At 40.3% G+C, this 18,955-nt stretch overlaps 1 protein-coding gene across 8 annotated transcripts in view; it reads right to left on the reverse strand.

Annotated features, from left to right (window-relative positions):
• MAPKAP1 (MAPK associated protein 1) overlaps positions 1-18,955 on the reverse strand; it is a 107,605-nt gene that overhangs the window by 80,625 nt on the left and 8,025 nt on the right. For 6 of the 8 annotated variants that reach the window (XR_015703784.1, XM_087753376.1, XM_087753377.1 and 3 more), the window contains exons 2-4: positions 15,699-16,023; positions 11,580-11,669; positions 6,626-6,774 (exon numbers count right to left, since the gene is read on the reverse strand). Coding sequence is in view for 6 of the 8 variants with exons in the window: in XM_087753376.1 (XP_087609502.1) it covers positions 6,626-6,774; positions 11,580-11,669; positions 15,699-15,957 (498 nt within the window). In the remaining 2 variants the exon portion in view is untranslated. Of the gene's footprint in view, positions 1-6,030; positions 6,209-6,625; positions 6,775-11,579; positions 11,670-15,698; positions 16,024-18,955 lie in introns of those variants that run through there. The other 2 variants (XM_087753375.1, XM_087753381.1) reach the window with 2 other exon arrangements.

An 18,955-nucleotide genomic window follows, 5' to 3' on the forward strand; every position in this document is an offset into this window, starting at 1 on the left:
AGAAAAGGGAGAAGTGAACTGAACGTGCCCTCCAGCCAAAGTGAATCAAACCGGATCCGCGTTAATTTAATCTGCGTAAGGCCAGAAAAATATTTTTTAATGCAAGTGAGATGCCTGGAACTGTGAGATAAAATTCAAGTCCCCAAACAGAGATGACAGTGCAACACTGACATTCAGCCGCCTTATCTGCTACCCCAGGCTCCAGGCTGGGCTAGAGGGGTGGCTGCGCTATTTCTGCATTGTTCTTGCAACGTACCGGAGCCACCACGCGCACGCGAGAACACCCCCGGCAGCCAGCGCCGTACAGCACGGCGTCCCCCGCCGCGCCTCCGCACAGCGGATTCTTCAAGTGACCGTTCCCACCGCAGAATTCGTGACAGTTTTCTGTCTGTGCTTCCAGTTACCTAAAATAAGTGTTTGGCCACCATTACGAGGTGCCTCCTTATCTCACTGTAAATGGCTTTTCTGTATGAAACAACAAAACGCGTTCTGAAGTATTTTATATTAAGCAACAGTCAAGCTTAATATATTTTAATCACTGTATGGAAACCCAAGGACTGTTGTGCTCTACCCTCCGTGACAGTATTTAACGGGTCCCTCCCTGCAGGGCTTCTCTCCACCCAGCAAACCCCACCAAATCCGCAGGGGCAGAGGAAACAGTCAAGTGCACTGACTGGGCATCAAAATCATTACAGCTTCGACACAGGAAAGAACGAACCAGGCTTTCTTAATATAGGGCTGTTTTATTTAAACACAACTCGGCTATTAGCACGACTCACGTTAATCATGTATTACGAACGAAAATTTATTTTAGAAAGTGGTAATTTTTCAGTTAAGAATCTTCATCTTAACAAAAGCATCGCTGGACTCTCCCTCTGTACAGCAGGGCATGCGACGCTACACAAGAGAGTTATGAAACCCGACATCATCAGCAACGCAGGTCAGGCGTGCCGAGAGATGCTCAGCATTACGGGAGACTTCTCTCCCAAGTTCTCCAGACTGCGTGAGAACTTTTACAGGGAGTTTCTGGACACCAAAGGGAAAGCACGAAACCATTACATGTTTCTGGCACTTATTTTAGGTGTCTTAAGAACTGCAATGCAGATTTTGAACCGGGTTGAGCAAGAAGCAGCAGCCTGTGTTCCTAAAAACCTGTTCCGCGGCTGTTCGTTCCCCTGGCATCCCTGCTTTCGTACACTGTCCTCCACCGCAAACCCACTGCACAGGAGGTGCGCTGCCCATGCCGAAACGCCGGCGCAGGCCGCGAGGGCAGGGACAGGCGCGGCACCGATGGCCAAAGGCCTGAACCGGAGGCTTCACCAGAGCCGCCCAGCCGGGAACACACCGCTTCTCCCAGCGCCGGTGGCACTGGGCAGAGCCTGCTCCTCCTTCCCTCGGGAGAGCCCAAGCATCTCCCAACAGAGGTGGCTCTCCAGCAAATGGAAATACAAATGAAATGCAAACAAAAGCCAAGGGAAAGGACTGCTTCCCTTTCAGTAAAGCAGAAGCTTCTTTCTCCGGAGGCCAGGCAGGTCCGTGCCAGCCACGCACACGGAGCGGCTGGGGCGCAGGAGGGGCTCAGCGCCGCTGGCACGGCCCCAGCGCGGCGCGGCTTTGTCAGCATGCTGGCTCTTGGTACAACGACAGCAGGAGGCTTCCCAGCATAAATACTGACCCTGCATTTTTATAAACATCATGCTAACATATATGTTATATAACATAAGTGATAACATTATAAACATCTTTACTTCAACTATTTTAGTAGAGCGCAGGTAGCATGTAAACCACTCAAATTGGCAGAATAAGCAAGTGCTTCAAAAAAAACCTGTGCAAATTTATCGAGGATTCAGATGAGGATCATTCTACTCAGCTTAGGGGCAAAACTTTTAAACAAAAAAAATGCATTTTTTCACACTGAGATTTTAATCCTGGATTAATTATTTTAGACATTTTCCATATTAATTAAAGCAGTATTGCTTCTTTCTTAAGTTCTTTATCTACTTTCTTTGAGTAAAGCTATTTAATACTGGAGATTGTGGAAAACATTTGTTCATGATTATCCAGACATACAGGCAAACAAGACTGAAACAAGAGCAGCATGCAAAAATGTATTTAAGGACTACCATCCCAAAATGCTGCTAAAAGCTATTAACCAGTACGTGTTAATTGCAACAGCATTCATATTAATTTTCACTTCAGGCCCGACATTGTGGAATATTTCCCTTGATACATTTTAAACAAAGTTTAATTTAAGGAACTGCTTCTATCAACACTTATGAAAATTAACAGCCAAGCAATTAGCACTCATGAATTATCCCTTCCCCCATGCTTTCTACAGCATCATTTTTAAAACAGTTGCTGCAAGAGAAATTGTTGGGGTTTAACCCATTACCAAAATTAGCCAGAAGAAACCCTGTAACCCTCTACAGAGGTACCGTTCCTCGCAATAGGATTTTTAGCTTCTGTCCAGCCAAAAAGCATGTTGACCTATTGTTATTTAAATTACCTCTAGTAGTCAAGTAAACTCACAAAACCCCTGTAAGGTCAGAAAAGCTAGACTTCCTTACATCTTCATTTTCAACCAGCAGTCATGAAAAGAGAAATAAAAATATCTTGAGAAAACTCTAGTCCGCATGCAGGAAAGGTTTTTGGCCTTGGAACTCAAGTTTATTCTAGAGCTGAATGATCCCTTCCTTACATTTTGACTGCATTTTTCCAGCTTTCTTCTTTGACTACTTTGCATATCGTTAGCATCTCTTTTTTGACTGTCCTGTAACACTTCTGTGTTTGCTAACATTCTTCTGGGGATGTAGGAGCAGCCATTTGGTGGCAGGCGTCCCAAAAATTGAATTGACAAGACATTTCAGGGATTAAAATTTCTTAAAGGTAGCAGAGAGTTGGAAGAAAAATGGATGTGGACTGGCTTCAAAGATGATTTCAAGCGGATCTGTAAACAGAGGCCTTAGGAGTTACTCACTCAGTATGCGGTTCCGACAAAGCTGAACATTTAATTCTAGCATAATTTCCCTCTATTCCAGTAACTAAATACCTCTCGGTAACATTTTTCTTACTAGTGGGAATGGTCATGCAGTTGAATAGCTTTGACGCTAATACTGTGCTAAATCGGTATCCTTTCAGATTAATATCTCAGAGAAAGCTCATTGCCACGCTTTCCAGCAACTCGTGCAAGTTACACTTGTGATTTGAAAAGAAACATTCTGAATTTCTACAGAATGAAAAGATAACACATGCTTTTAAAACAATTAATGGAAGTAGGCAGGTAACGTGTAGGTAAACTGCATCTTGTGAATCTCACTGATGTCACTGAAACAAGCCATTACAACACTCTTGTGTTTCATTTGTGGTACCTGGCTACAGCTTTCAAATCTGCCTTACGGTCAGCCTTATTTTCCCAAGCTTATCAATAGTTGGCAAGTTGGAACAATAAGCCATCAAAATCTGATTTTTCATATTCTGTAAACAGGAATATACCTGAAGTTATCTATAAAATGGATGATCGTTTAATTTGCATACAGATAAAGGAAATCAATTTGGCCACTGATTTCTTAAGGCTTCAAGTAATTTTCTATACAAATGACAAGTGAAGTAATTATGAATAACTGAAGTCTTCTTTTCATACAATACTCTTAGCAAGAGTTTTCAAGATTTATTAGCCAAGATGTACAACCCACATGATTTACAAACCATGCAAACAGGTGCAGAGGTTAGGTTTACTTTAACTATTTTAAGGAAAAACTTGAAGATACGGTTGAGAGTAGTTATTGCGTGCGTGTCTTTAGTCAAGAGCTGAAGTTTTACAAGGTACATGAAAGCCACAGGTCCGTCCTGTGGAGCTGTGGGGCAAGAATCGCCTGCATTCTTGAGCTGATTAGAATGCTTCCATTGCAGTTGCATTTCACAAGCCGTATTCTCTACTATTTTGATAATTAATGAACTGATCAGAACAAGAAGAAATTAGCGTGCTTTAAAATTTTATTATTTCATAAAACTGCAGAAGTGGTTATGAAAAAGACACTAAAGCTGGCAGAAAACACCTGCAAGACGTAAGCATTTTAATACATTTCCTTGGTTGATATTACGGCGTGCAAGGTTTTCTGATTTTTAACTGGTTAGTTTAAAACAACACATCAAATGGAGGGAGGGGGCAGGAGGGACCCCAAAGAGAACGGTTTTGTTTGATTTCAGGTCAGTTAGGGAGCTGAATTAGTGGCAGGTTAAAGCCGTTCAGAAAGCAGTTCAGATGAGTGCACGAACGAACAAAGAGCTTCGATGCAGCAAGCAAAGCTTTCCTCCCGCTTTGCCAGCGAACCACAAAACGTGCGTTACTCAACAAGCTGAAAGTCTGTGTCACAAACCTCAAATATATATATATATATATATATATATATATATATATATATATATATATAAACCAAAGGCCTAGTTATAATCTCAAAGATTTCAGAGCCACCGTGATCCCTTGAGTAAATATATAATTAAGTATGGGGTTTTTTAAGACATGTTTAATTAGGCCCCTAGCCCCTCCTCATCCCCCCTGCCTCTCCCCAATTATGTACCATTTCCCCAAGAGATATGTGGCTCTGTTAATTATGTAAATAAGTCATGCACTATTCCCTGAAAGAATTGTATTTATGTGAAAAATACTGCTCATTTATTATCAATAAAAATAAATACGAGACCTATGATATTTCATTAAAAATCATTTAAAAGAGCTAGATGGTTTTCAATTTTACATTACTGTCCAAAAACATAACAAAACTGAAGTAAGTAAAATAACTCCCCACTGAACTATAATGTTTCTTCTGTATCTCAGATGGTCAAGTAGGTATTTATAAAATAGACAATACGTATGGAAGTATAGAAAGAAATTTGATAAGCTTACTATTGACAAACTTACCAGAGTAGTATAAACAATGCAATTAAAATGAATATAGTGAGATTATACTCTAACAAAATGCCAATTCAATTATTTTGGAGAGTTAAAAAGGTATTTTGATTTCTAGATCACGATCGCGTTGATTCGTATCATACCCTACAAAACACAATTGAGTAACATGGAGGTATTTCATTAACATCTCGAACTATTATGCATAGTACAATTTCCTTCAAACGGACCAAACACCTGCTAAATGCATCAGACTTTTAAATGTGAAAATTAAGATGTTCATTACAGTCAACTATAATTCCTCTTCATACAGTAAAAAGTAGTCTGGATTATCAAAGGGGGAAGGAAACATGTTTAAGTTCCTCAAGTTTCTGAGAAAAATTCTAGCAGGTAGACCAATCACGCTCAAGAATTAGAGCAACAAGACTGGGACACCACTGAATTACAATAAATTTATCTTAATAAAGAAGTATTTATTTTATTTTTGCTTCCTCTGTGCATGGCTGTTGGGAGTACATTTAAATGTTTGACAAGATGAAATTTCACGACGTAAGAACAGCAAGCTTTGAGTTTAGAAAAAAAAGACATCTTAGTGTTGTCAGCATCAAAGTACTGCTATCATTTATTACTGAGGCCAGAAATTTTGAAAAACTGCGTTAGCACTACTTACTACACACTAGTAAGTATAAAATAACAAAAGAGGCAGCTTTTGCTACGTAGACTTACAGTTTAAAAGTTACCATTTCACAACTATTCTAAATACTTCTAGATACGCTAGTGGAATTATATATCTGACTTTCCACCTTAAGAATACTTAACAGAATATGAAATTCTTCCATCACAATGGTAATGAAGCTCAAACTTCATACTCCCACAGGAGACTCCACAAACAAATCCAGCAGAAAACAGATCTGTGCAGTATTTATAATAGTTTTGGAACAATATGACACTGATCCATCACACCAATGTTTATATTTCAGTTTCTAGAGTTTATGACAGAGAAAAATATTTGACAATACAGAGTAACTGAACTGCACACAAGGAAAGACAGTTACCCACAATTCTGAGTAATGTCAAATGTAAGCTCTTGAAATGAATGTAGTCAAGGAATGAATTTGACCTACCAGGTTTGCAGGTTTGTGTATTACACACGAGTACTTGCGCAGAACTACATCGTTCAGTCCTTTTTTGCCCCAGATATTGACCTGTCGATGCTTCAGTCTCCCACCCTCCAAACAGACAGTAGCTTTGCCCACTCTCGTTGGAGCATTTCGAGGACGAAGACAGCATAAACCATGGAATATTCAGCAAGTGCTGTGACATGGCTAGACAGAATAGATTTTTTAAAATGCCAGATAACCAATCATTTACACAAAGGGTCTCACCATCAGCTCTGTAGAGAGATGTCCTAGGACTCTGCCACACTAACTGTTTACCTAACTAACCTGCTGAAGAAGGACACCGCAAGGTAAGGTACACCTAATGGTAAGGCATCATTTTGTAATGAAAACGGGAGAAACGGTTCTACCGAACCTGGAACCATTTTATTTAAGACTGAGAGAAGCATGTTTCTAGATAACCACTTTAAAATAACTGATGGCCTACTATAAAGTCTAATTCAAGCTTGAACAAGTAAATGCACACGAGAACTGCCGAAGGCCTATCACCTTCAGGTCAGGGACCACCTGGGTATGAGAGAAAAACATCTGGTCCACTTACCTTGCCGTCAAATTTTGAGTACTCATTGAAGGGGTTATTCAGCTGCAGCGGACACTGTTCAAGTCGCACAGACAGTATCGACTGCTTCCCAGAACATGGAGATTTTACTCGGAAATTCTTTTTTTCAAATAGCGAGCTCAGCTCCTCTGCTGTAGATCAGAAAAGAGATTAGAGTAGTTGTACTGGGAGATGCACAGAGGCTACTGTTTATCACAGAAAGATAACATTATGAGAGGGAGAACAAAATCAAATACATAAAACAACAAATGCTTTAGCAGGGCAGAATCCACCACCACTCCTTCATAGCCCGAAGATATGAAACCGTAAGAAGTTTGAATGATGCTACTGTTTAGGCTGAGGAAAAGATGAATTTTTCCCACACAGAGAATGGAACTGATCACTACAAGATCCACTTGAGTCAAGATAAAAATCAAGATTCAAAGAGAGAATTGCGCATTCCTGGTCATTCTGCTTGCCTACCTTTTTCTAAATGAACAGTAAACGCTATGCAAAAGAACTGTTGACACATCTACAGTAGGCCATGCAAAAGCATTTCAAACTGAGCTTGTAATACATGGTATTATGCTATATGACAGGACAATATTATACTACCCCATTACTATATTATAAAGTCGCTATGCTGTCAGCAGTAGGCTTGGGACTACATCTGATCCAAAAGAATACTTTCTTTGGATTTTACTTCTCATGGTAGACCAGATATGGTCTCCTCTCAAAAAAATGCCAAACTTGAAAACACCATTCCAGACAAACAGTCTGGACAATATGAAAAAAGCTTTCTAAAAACACAGGTGCTAAGAGTTGGTGAGTTCTTTGTGTGGTCTGTGAAGGCTCATAAGCGCCTCCGCCAAGCAGCTCTTTTTATATAAAGAGACTGTATAGCTGAATTTCTAGCAACAGCTTAACTCAAAATTTACAGGCATACTTAAAAAAAAAAATTAAAAATTAGGGCTTCTTATGTTATAAGGACACTACAAAATCAGGACAGAGCCTGGGGTGGTTTAGCATATTAGTACCAATGGGTCTCATCTGCAAGAAACTGTGACTGAATCTGGACAAGTTTTTTCCACATCTGCTCTAGGAACCAAGTACCCCCAAACTCCATCAATCACTACCCGAGAACCAACACCCGCTCTCCTGGACCGACTCTGCTCTGTGTTCCCATGCTTGGATTCTCTCATAGCTTAAAGATTTACATGTTGCTTCTCCAGGAAAATGAAACTGCTCCTAAGGCAGAACGACTTGGGACTTGATCTGCAGGGAGTTGGTTAATTTCTTAAAATGCAAAATTAAAACTTGTCAAATTATAACTACTCAAAAGCTCAATTTATTTTTATCAGCAGATTGCCTGAATATCCAGACAGTTGGCAAAAGTGCTAAATACTGGCACTAAGAGATACCCAACAGTCTTGTGAGAGGCTGCGATTAACCAAAAAAGCTTGATTAAATCCTGTTTAAATGTGGCAACTTAAACCCCATTAGGTATTCTGGCTTTTTGTAAAAAGTTTATCTCTGTTTTTAAAAAAAATAAAATCTCAATTATAATTATGCTAGAGTATGACCCTTAACTGGTATTTCTTGAGCATTTGGAAAGTACTCTGTACCTTGGAATTCAAATAATGGTTTTACTGGTTCAAGTGAAAAAGCAAGTCTTTTACCCTCAAGTTTTGTCTCTAGGGAAATGTTAAGATGATTTGTTTATCGTTTCCTTTGTTGGGATGTGCAAAAAGAGGATCTCAAGAATTCTTCTGCATTCGTTAGCGTGACATCTGTTTTGCTTTGAGTTTTGTATAGCTTTTACTCAAGTCAAATATCTCACATGACTGAAGAGTTTAAATAACAGTACGTTCTACAAGAGTGTAAATTCAGCTGGCTGAGATACAGTTTTCATTTTCCAGAAAACTTCATCATTTCAAAACATTAAACTCATTTAGGAAGAGGAACCTAAAGCCTTCTCGAGATTTGTGCAAAAAGCTAGAAGAAGATAGATCTTCCATTGAGCATTTTGTCAAATAATTCCTGATAGACACAGGCTGTGCAAGTTCCAATTAAAAACACTGGAAAAAATAGTTAAATTCTCAAATTTCAGGGAAAAAATTTCTCATATTTTTACATGAAACTAGCTTTAATTGCATAATTTTTAATTCTTAATTAAAACTAAGTTTTGCCGTTAGTCTATATGTATTTTTCATCTTTTGTGGTTTTGTTAGCTATATGAGCTGTTCTACATGGGCCGAATGTAAGGCTTTTGAAAGATTCCCTTGATGTATTGTTAATTTACATTTTATATGCTCTGAAATGAATGAATGAAAGTTGTAAATAAATGCTTTATCTCTCGCTTTCATCTAAAAATACCTAGTATTTTATAAAAAAAGAGTAACCTTTTCTATGTGTATCCATATTTGGTTTATAGGACCCTCAGACCGCTTTACTAACGCGATGTGATCTCCACACTGCATGAAGCTGAAACGTTCTTTTCATTTTACTGAAAAAGAGCTGGTGCACAGAAAGGCGACGTGAACTGGTGGCACGGAGGAACAAAAGCCCCCGACCTGCAGTGTGTGGCACCCCCAGTCGGTCAGCTTCCCCCGGAGCAATTTTTATTTCTTCAGCCCCGAACCAACTCCGAACGCACGGAGATTTCCTTTTGCGAGTCCGTACACTACCGCCACCCTACCCTTCAAACGCATTCCCGACAGCGCAAACAGCTTGTCTCACGACAGAGAGCAAACAGATGATGGGTAGAAAACATTCGTCTTTTTTTTCTCAGTACCATCTACAAAATTACTCATCTCTCACTTCCCTTTATGCTGGTTAGTGTACTTTTATTTCTGTACCTAGTAATTAAAAATGGGAATCGCAAAAAATACTCCACTGCCAGATGCCTCAAATTACGACTCCATCTCCACTGCGGGACAGTGGAAATGCTTCCAGCAGTCGCTCCCTCCGGTACGGCACCTCTCTGAGGAGCGAGCTGCGGAGGTGGTGCCATCAGACCCTTGAACAACACAACAGCGTCCCAGCACCCGTTCTGTTTGCATGGTGTCAACCACAGCCTCGACTTTGTCTAAAGCTCAGCTAAATCCAGTCGGAAGGCAGCAGCCAAATTCCCCCCGAGAACGGCTATTTCTGTTGTTATTGCTTTCATACCTATTTTCCAGTAATGCTAAACTCAAGGAACAGAGCAAAGCGTCACAGACGCACGTGACAAAGAGGAAGATACGGTCGATACCCTTAGGGCCCCTCTTTTTCCTGGCCTCTCCCCGCTGCGGTGCGCTTCGTGCAAGGAAGTGAGAAACGTGCCGGATCTCAGCGACTAAGCAGAGAAGGAAAATCATCTCTGCCAATACAGAGAGATACCCAGTGCCTGCAGTTTCTATGTAACTTATTTATTTTTTATTTAAATTTGTTCTGCAGCAGGGAGGGACTGATCTACTTGACTGCAACCCCGGCACGTTCTTGCAGAGGGGGACAGCTCCACTACTGCTGGTTGACAGATTATGTCTACCGTCAGGGCAGCACGTGAAGGAACTAAATGACATGGTGGAGCCCACGCGAATAAAAAACCACAAACAGCATAGACCCAGCAGGAAACTGGAGTCTGAGTGCAACTCAGTGTAAAGCAATGCCATGCAGCGTATAGTCAGGGATACAGAAGAAAAAGAGAATTGCATCATCATTGGTCAAATGCTATAAAATATTGAGCAAAGAGAGTTGGAGGTTATGGTAGATTAAACTTTAAAACCTACAACTCTGCTTACAGAAGTAGAAAGGCAAAAACATTTTAGAATGCATTAATAGAGGTATCAAACACAGCTGAACACTGTACTAAGGATTAGTGCAACCGTGTTGCTCATGTGAGCAGCTTTGTTCACTCCTCGAAAAAAGATATTATAGAGCTGGAGAAGGTTCTGCACATGACAGCCAGGAAGATACAAGGATTTACGCAAAAAAAGGAGATTACGCAGGGACCTCATTAAGATACGCACAAATTTTGAAAGAAGTAGGCATGACAGACCATACAAAGGTTTGAATGTGTGTCAAATGCAACGGGAATAGATACTAGCTTGAGCTACAAAATGAGAGAATTGAAAGAGATTTTTCATTTCATATATTACAATTTAAACTATGTAGAACATCCAGTTAGAAATACTTAATTATGTAATTAAAAAGAAAAAAAAAAGAATAGCATATTTTTTGAGAAATCAGTGATACTAGTTTTTCCAAGGAAAGGCTAGATAAGCTAAGGTAGCATTTATTATGCTTTCATTTAAGTAGATCATATATACACATTATTTCTTAATATTTTCCCCTTATCTAGAAAAGTAACCACAGCAATATTCCGTAAAAGTAACCTCTCTGAAATTCTCCATCACACCTGGTACCCCAAGCGCCACTGGGAACAGCTAGGACGCCGTAACTCACACGGCAACAAGGATCCTGCGTTTGGAACGCAGCCGCTGGCCAACCGGCCGCCCACGGAGCTCGGGCACCTCCTGTTCCTCGCACACCTCACCGTGATGCTCAGGGCTCCACCACCTCCATTTCTTGCTCATCGAGACAACAGAAGCCTTAGAAGACAACGATGCTACAAGATGACAGAGGACGCAAACACTGTACTAATACCTTATATCGCAAAAAACAAAGCAGCCACTCGAATTAGTTCAGACCACAAACCAGGTTTTAAACATTTTCTCTTCACTTTGCCTTTATGAATAACGTGGAATGCCCTAGTCACAGCTGAAAACAAACGAGACGCCTGTGGCACACCGCCCCCCGAGCAATCGACTACGGAGACGCCTAGCTGGGGAACGGGAGGCAAAGGCCGTAATTAGTATTTCCTCTGTGCTTCAGTGACAATCACAAACTGAAAATGTTGCAACCATCAAAAGCAGGAATAAAAACAGTAGGAAAATAGAAGATCTTTTCTTTTTACCTGAGTAAGAAGTATTTCTGTCTTTCCACTGAACGTTTTTGCATTTTATTTGATTTTGTCTCTCTTTCCGCAGACGTTCTAGTCTCTGAGCTTGAAAAGAAATATTATAACTATAAGTTTGTCAATGAAAGTTTACTATAAACAAAGACATAATTAACTACCTTTATATGAATAAAGATGTTTTATACTGCATATGTAAGGGAAAAAGTCATAAAATTTTAAAGGTGGCACCCCTGAAAAGCAAATACCAACAAAAACATGAAAATGTTCTTGATTTATAATTGAAATTAGAGGATATAAAACATTAATAGAGATCATAAAGATAGTATTAACATGGAAGAGAATAATAAAATGTGAAAACTTCTGTGATTAATATGACATTTCATTATATAAATCATTAATAACGGTCTTAAAGGAATTTTAATGCACAAATGAACTGAAGTGAATATTACATTACAGGAATAAAATTACTGTTATGAATTACTCTACCCGTTTCAAAAATTAAAGATAAATGAACTCAGACTAGACTATTAAAGTTTTAAATATAAAATCCTTTATCTAAAAATCATGAAAATTATAAAATGTCAAAGCTATATAAATTAGCATAGCTTTTTCTTCAGTGTGCTGAAACAGTTTATAGGTAGTAAAATAAATGATTTGTATCTTCACAACATTAGTCAAATCCTAAAATGAATATAATATTTCTTTACGTATATTTTGACTCCATCTTCAAAATACGGTTTGAAAAAAGTCTCACATAGTTCTAACATCAAGGAGCTTCCAGGCCAGGGTACCAGACGAACACCTTAAACGATCTCTTTGTTAACAGCAAGATCCCCCTCAGGAAACGGTCGGCTAAACCTGGCAGAAGCTGCCCAGGAAAATGACCACCAGAACCAACTGACGTTAGGGAGCGTCCAGCCAAAACAAGAAAGCAGATTAGACTGGAAAGTAGGACCACTGGTGTTGATCACCGAAGGAAACAATTTGCTGGATATATTAGCAATTTTGATGTATTGAGATCATTCATTAACTAAAACGGGTTTGTAGAAGAGATTCTAAAATGCTAAATTACTCTGACAATTTTTAGACACAATTTGAGTTCCCTGAGCCATTTCACCAATTAAGAAAAGGTTAATAAATATTTTCTCTCTCTCCTATTATTATTCTTTTACATTTAGTCTTTGAACTGAATTGTGGACACAGAAGTGATCCCCCCCCCCAAAGTCTCCACCTGGGAACTGATGAAAAAAAAGAATCCTTTGAGGTTTAACAGCTGTAACAAAGCAGCTTAAGGCACAAACACCAACAGGGACTTTGATGCCTATTTCCCATTTATGTCAACATGAGGTTAGCCCCTAAATACCTCTATGTATCTTACTCTTAATGAAGTAAGAGAAGATGTATCTCCACTTACAAGTTTAAATATTGGGTAAAACACTATTGTAGCGTAGATATTTTATTCTGAAAGAAAAAACTGTTTTTTCCAATTACTGTCCAGACTGCAGCTCAACGCTACCTTCCAAACCCCGTTCTTCCCAAATGGGCCATCATAAAATATCTGCCAGATTCGCATGTAAACAATGGATAAAGAAAAAATGTAGAACGGAAAGAAGAATAATGCATGTTTTTATCCTATTTGGTATTTCCACCCCTTGTGAAAACAAACGTACTGAAGCGCAGTCACCATCTTCCCTAACTCCATCCTATTCTTCTATCTACAGCTGATCACAAATGATCATTTACTGTGGGACTGTATTACAGCAACTCCAAATTAGATGGAATTATCAGTACCTATTAGAAATCTGAATTATTTAAGGTTCATTCCCACAAGAAGCATGTTAGTTTGAAAGCTTTCTGTGTGAAAAATGTCACTGACCAAATGTAGTTCTTGTTTCATTAACTGTTAGCAACGAGATGAGCCTTTGTTTCCAGCCACGCATGCTGGGTGAGTTTGCTGCCTTCCCACCTACACAGCACCCGCACTCGGGGTTTTTAACCCCTCTGGATGTGGCAGACGGGCGGCAGTGAGGGGATGGAGCCCAGAGCCACAGACCACCACGGCCCATCTACCGCCCGCAGAAAAGGAGGAGGAAGTCAGCGGCAGACAGCCCCCGCGTTCTCCCCAAACACGACGTGCGGTACCCCAACACCGCACCCGCTGTGCACCCCTTTCAAGGGGATAACTTTGATATTAGAACGCACATAAAATCCATTTCCAAATTTGCAGATCCACATGAGAACTACCTAATAAGCAACACTTCTGTAGTCTCTACAGAGATGTGTTGAGTATTCTACAGGAACACATTTCTACAATTTCTGAAAAAGATAATATCCTGGTAAGGTACTTTTATTATAAAACAGCTTTGCAAGAGATAATAAAAAGTTATACTCCACCCAAAACCAATGGTTAAAGATGGCCTAAGCAGAAATCATTTTATTTAGCAGGGTATAAAACCAAGGAGAATAAAGAAGAGCTTGCATGTTAAAAAAGTTGGCCACTATTACCTGTTGATACACAAAATTACACTATCTTCTCCTTCCCAACCTAAAAACCATTATCTGCTTTTCAAAGAACAAATGTTCCTGCTCTTGCTAAATCTACTCAGGTAGTGATGGATTAATTAAAAAAGAAATGTCCTTACGTTTGCCCATTCAGGAGCACAAACTGCAGATTTCACAGTTAATGAGTTATTGTACTTACGGGATGCGTGAACACTTTGTGCTATGTACGGATGTATCTGTTCGGTACTGATCAACTGGCATCCTTTGTAGGCTTTTTTCCAGCCGGCTCTGTTTCAAATCATAGCCTGATTGCCGTGGTAACTGTATTAGGTTCCTGGTGGCACCAGCACACACCATGGAACATAAAAGACACGCCAGATGAAAAGAGGCAAAAAACTGGTTCCCCAACGGACCGAGAGTCCTAACCATTCTTTCAGAATATGCCACCAGTTGGAAACTGAAATGGTTTCAGCCCATAGTTTAAATGGAGATTACTCTATCAGCCTATTCGCTTGGTGAAATAATCCTTCAGAATTATTTTGTGGACCAATTATATAAAACTTCAAACTTTGCCTCTCCTTCCTCATAAACTATACCATCAACTGGACGAAACAAGACCTCAAGGACAGCGCTAGGCAGTCCGGCATGCCAAACTTTTCACCATGCCTCAAAGTCAGCTTATTTCCAAATCTAACTCTCCATCCCAATAGATCAGCACCCTGTCTTTTCTGTAACTTTTGACAACTTCTTATTTGTAAAAGGTATTTCAAGATATTCAATACCGTACAACATTTTACTTGGCAGGTAGAGCACGGATGTTTTTTCTGAGCTCTAGGTGGTGTTATAATACCTTCAGAAATAATTTGAAAAAAATATATACTGTAACACAGAAAAAATAGAGATCAGTATTGACCACGCTGCACCAACCTTTTCATATATATTTTATATTGCAGAATTTTTGTTCATAGCATTCCTCGGGTATAAGTAGAAGACTGAATATCCCTCATAAGAAACAACAAATGGGACAGCTTTCTTCCAGTCAAGACAAACTGAGCACGTTTTGAAAAGGTCTATACCCTTAAATTTCCTGATTTGGTAACTTAAATCCTAGCTCAAGGTTTTTCTCAGAAACAAAACTTCAGAAGACAAAATATAGAGAAATCATTCACTTCGTTGGCTCACATCAAACTTCATTCCTCTCTTTTATAACAAATAGATTTGATGCCTCACTAGGTAGATTTTTGTCAGAAAATAACTATCCTGTTCAAAAGTTAACACCCCTCCAGACATTAACAATAGAAATATAAAAGACTGTTCATGTACTTTGGATTTAGACTTCATGTCTTTACAACTCAATTTTTTTTTTATACATAAAACTGACTACCTCAATGCTCCTCTGTACCTGAATAAGTAAAACAGCAATTAAAACTCGGTTGACAGCACACTGAAGTAACTGAATCATTACATGTCCTTTTATAAAAAGGGTCTCGACGTTACAAAAGGAGAAGTTTGACAGATACCTAGCTAGTCATGCTCTGATTTGGCCCTGCAAGCCAGACTAATAGAAACTGAATTTAAAAGTCTAATGTCATCTTGGCTGCAAACATCACTTACCTGTGTTTGATCGTCTTCTGATTCCAAAGTCCCAGCTTGAGGTAATATCAACTGATTGGGAATATATATAGCCCTGAGTCTCACCGTTGCTTCCCTGTGTTTCTGAACCACTGTCCCCATACGCTGACGAGGGATTGAACTTCTCCAGGTCGACATCGTGATCTATCAGGACCATTTCACACATCCCTGTGTCATCACTGGTCACGTGTGACTGCCGAATATGAGCAAGTATAATTGTTGGGTTGTCCAGGAAAGCCATTCTGTCCACAAGTCCACCACTTCACTATACTATCTTCTCTCCATCTTGTTTCATGAACACGTGTACCTAGAAATATAACGTACACAGCATTTTAGACAAAAAAACAAACCCAAACCCTGATTCAAGAAGGTTTACATTTTGGATGCACAAAACCTAACTGACTCAGTCTTGTACAATGAATTATTTTAATTCTCCTCCAGTTTACTTAAGTTACACTGCTTGCTGAGGTCCACTTAAAGAACAGTGGTTTTGGAGGACAGCTTGAAACCTGAATCCCAAGACAATGGAACGCAACAGACACCTACAGGCAAGTCCCATTACTCTACAACAAATGGTTGTGATAAGGCAAACTATTCTACGTACTACATATAGAAGGACGGAGAGAAAATACAGACGAGAGACATCTGTCCATTCAAATTAATAAATTTACAAAACCAGACAGGGGTTTGAATTCCTTTTTACCCATCATAATAGCGTGTTACGCTTTCTTCTCCCTCTACATACCAACTCTTTGATTACTTTATTACAGACCCTCTTCAGGTTTTGTATTTCCAGGAAAAACTTTAAACACGAAGAGATTAGCATCTCAGGGCAGAATATTGAACACCTGCTGCTGCATGGCGCTTCATATAGGGCAACTGTTGTCATACAGAAGCAGCTCTGCGATCATATACCACACGCCTGAATTCTTAAGCATTTTAACAACAGTAATTGCCACTTACCTAAAATATTTCATTCAGAGTACTCAAGAGGCCTTACAAAACAAAGTAGAGGGCAAAAAAGAAAAGAAAATAAATGAAACAAACAAACCACAAAACCCAAACCAGACTTGGACTGTTAACCTATTTTACTATAGCTGTGGATCTATAGTTGTGTTAATCTAATTCAAATCTGGGCTGCCTCTGAAAGGGGCAAGTCCACACTCCTGTCTGGCCCTGGTCAGATATTTCTGCTGCCTCCCAAAGGCTGGCATCAGCACTTGCATAGCTGTGAGGTAAGCTGCATCAAAAAAAATGACCTGCTGAAAATTACCTGAAAAGGAAAAAAACAATTACTAATTGTCAGGCTGATCAGTCCGCCAGCAAACAGCTGCAGGAGCACCAGTACCAACACAACACAGGCAGCAGGGGTATCAAAGGCGGAGGAGAGCCGAGGTTCCCCTTTCAGCAGCGGTGCTGACGGCCGGCTGAAAGCGACTGCGAAACCTCAGCCTGAGGAAGAGGGAGGCTGGCGGGGTTTTAAGTCTAAGCTCTCAGAGAGATGCCAGACCAGACGTAAATTCCAGAAGTTCAAAATCCCCGCTGCTTTTCTAATAATTTGCATGTCTGAGAAAAAAACCCCAACATTTTACTACCAGCTATAGAACTAAACGTGCGTGCTGGTTTTGGCTGGGATGGAGTTAATTTCTTGATAGTAGCTAGTATGGGGCTATGGTTTGGATTTGTGCTGGAAAGAGCGTTGATAGCACAAGGATGTGTTCGTTATTGCTGAGCAGTGCTGACACTGAGTCCAGGCCTTCTCTGCTCCTCACCCACCCCAGCAGCGAGCAGGCTGGGGGCACAAGGCGCTGGGAGGGGACACGGCCGGGACAGCTGCCCCCAGGGCTGTCCCACACCGTATGGCGTCATGCTCGGCGTGTAAAGCTGGGGAAGGAGGAGGAAGGGGGGACGTTCGGAGCGATGGCGTTTGCCTTCCCAAGTCACCGTTATGCGTGATGGAGCCCTGCTTTCCTGGGGATGGCTGAGCACCTGCCTGCCCATGGGAAGGAGGGAATGGATTCCTTGGTTTGCTTTGCTTGCGTGCACGGCTTTTGCCTCACCTGTTAAACTGTCTTTATCTCAGCCCATGAGTTTTCTCACTTTTACCCTTCCGATTCTCTCCCCATCCCACCGGGGGAGCGAGCGAGTGGCTGGGAGTGCTTAGTTGCTGGCTGGGGTTAAACCAGGACAGTGTGTTTATTTAGCATTTTGAACATAGAAACAACAAAAAAATCTCTATCCTTGCTGTTTGCAAAACTTCTGTCAGCAAGAAGAAAATACCAAAGGAAAAGAAACAATTTTAAATCACACAAAGCCGTACCCCATGAAAATCTGGTAACGGCAGCTGGCCTTTTCCTGGCAGATTTTAACAGAAGAAAGTGAAGGAAAGCAAGCATCAGACAGGCTTGTTCCAGGACCAGCAAACACATTTCATCATTTCCCCTGTATTCTTCCAAGGGGAAAGGTGTATTAGCCCATAGAGCCCCACAAAGCAGCTTCTGCATTTAAATAGTTGGAGGCAAAAGTAATACTTTATTTGGACGCTCATCTAATCATAACAAAAGCAAAATTTTGAAGGTGTATTATAAATTGCAAAACCACCATCCCTACCACCAAACATCAGCATCTGCTAATTAGAACATTCAATAAATAGAGATTTACATCCTTCATAATTTTAGGCTTTTTTTGCTCCCTTGGCCACAAATATTGCCATTTTTTTTCTGAGAGACTCTGTCCTTCCTGCTCTAAAAAAAATGTAGACAAATTCAAAAGTATTATATTAAACAACAGGCCCAGCAGCAAGAAGGAATTCAATAAAAGAATGGTAGAGAAATAAAACTGACATGCTGCTTGTTATTAATACACTGCCCCTACCATACATTTTAATAAATTATGCTATTAGCTAAATACGCTCCATCAGTATCCTTGGAGATTTTCAAACCCCAACTGGGTAAGGCCCCGAGCAACCTGCGTTAGCTGGCCCTGCTCGGAGCTGGGAGGCTGGGCGAGAGCTCCAGAGGTCCCTGCCAACCGCAGCAACGCTGTGACTCCACGTTCTATTTGTTACTTTCTGCCTATTTCCATTACAGAAAGTAGGCCTGCTCTCCCTGAAGAGCTTCTCATTGTCCTCAAAGTGCGAGGCCACAAGGCAAATATCCTACCGTAAGGCAACCGTCTCCTGGCTGTAATTTACGTGTTAAAGGCCTTTAAGCCCTAACAGTGTGACTAGTATCGTCAGA

This window comes from Nipponia nippon, unplaced genomic scaffold (assembly GCF_047370975.1).
Source record: "Nipponia nippon isolate SJK-2023a ecotype South Korea unplaced genomic scaffold, ASM4737097v1 scaffold_16, whole genome shotgun sequence".
Classification (NCBI taxonomy): Eukaryota; Metazoa; Chordata; class Aves; order Pelecaniformes; family Threskiornithidae; genus Nipponia; species Nipponia nippon.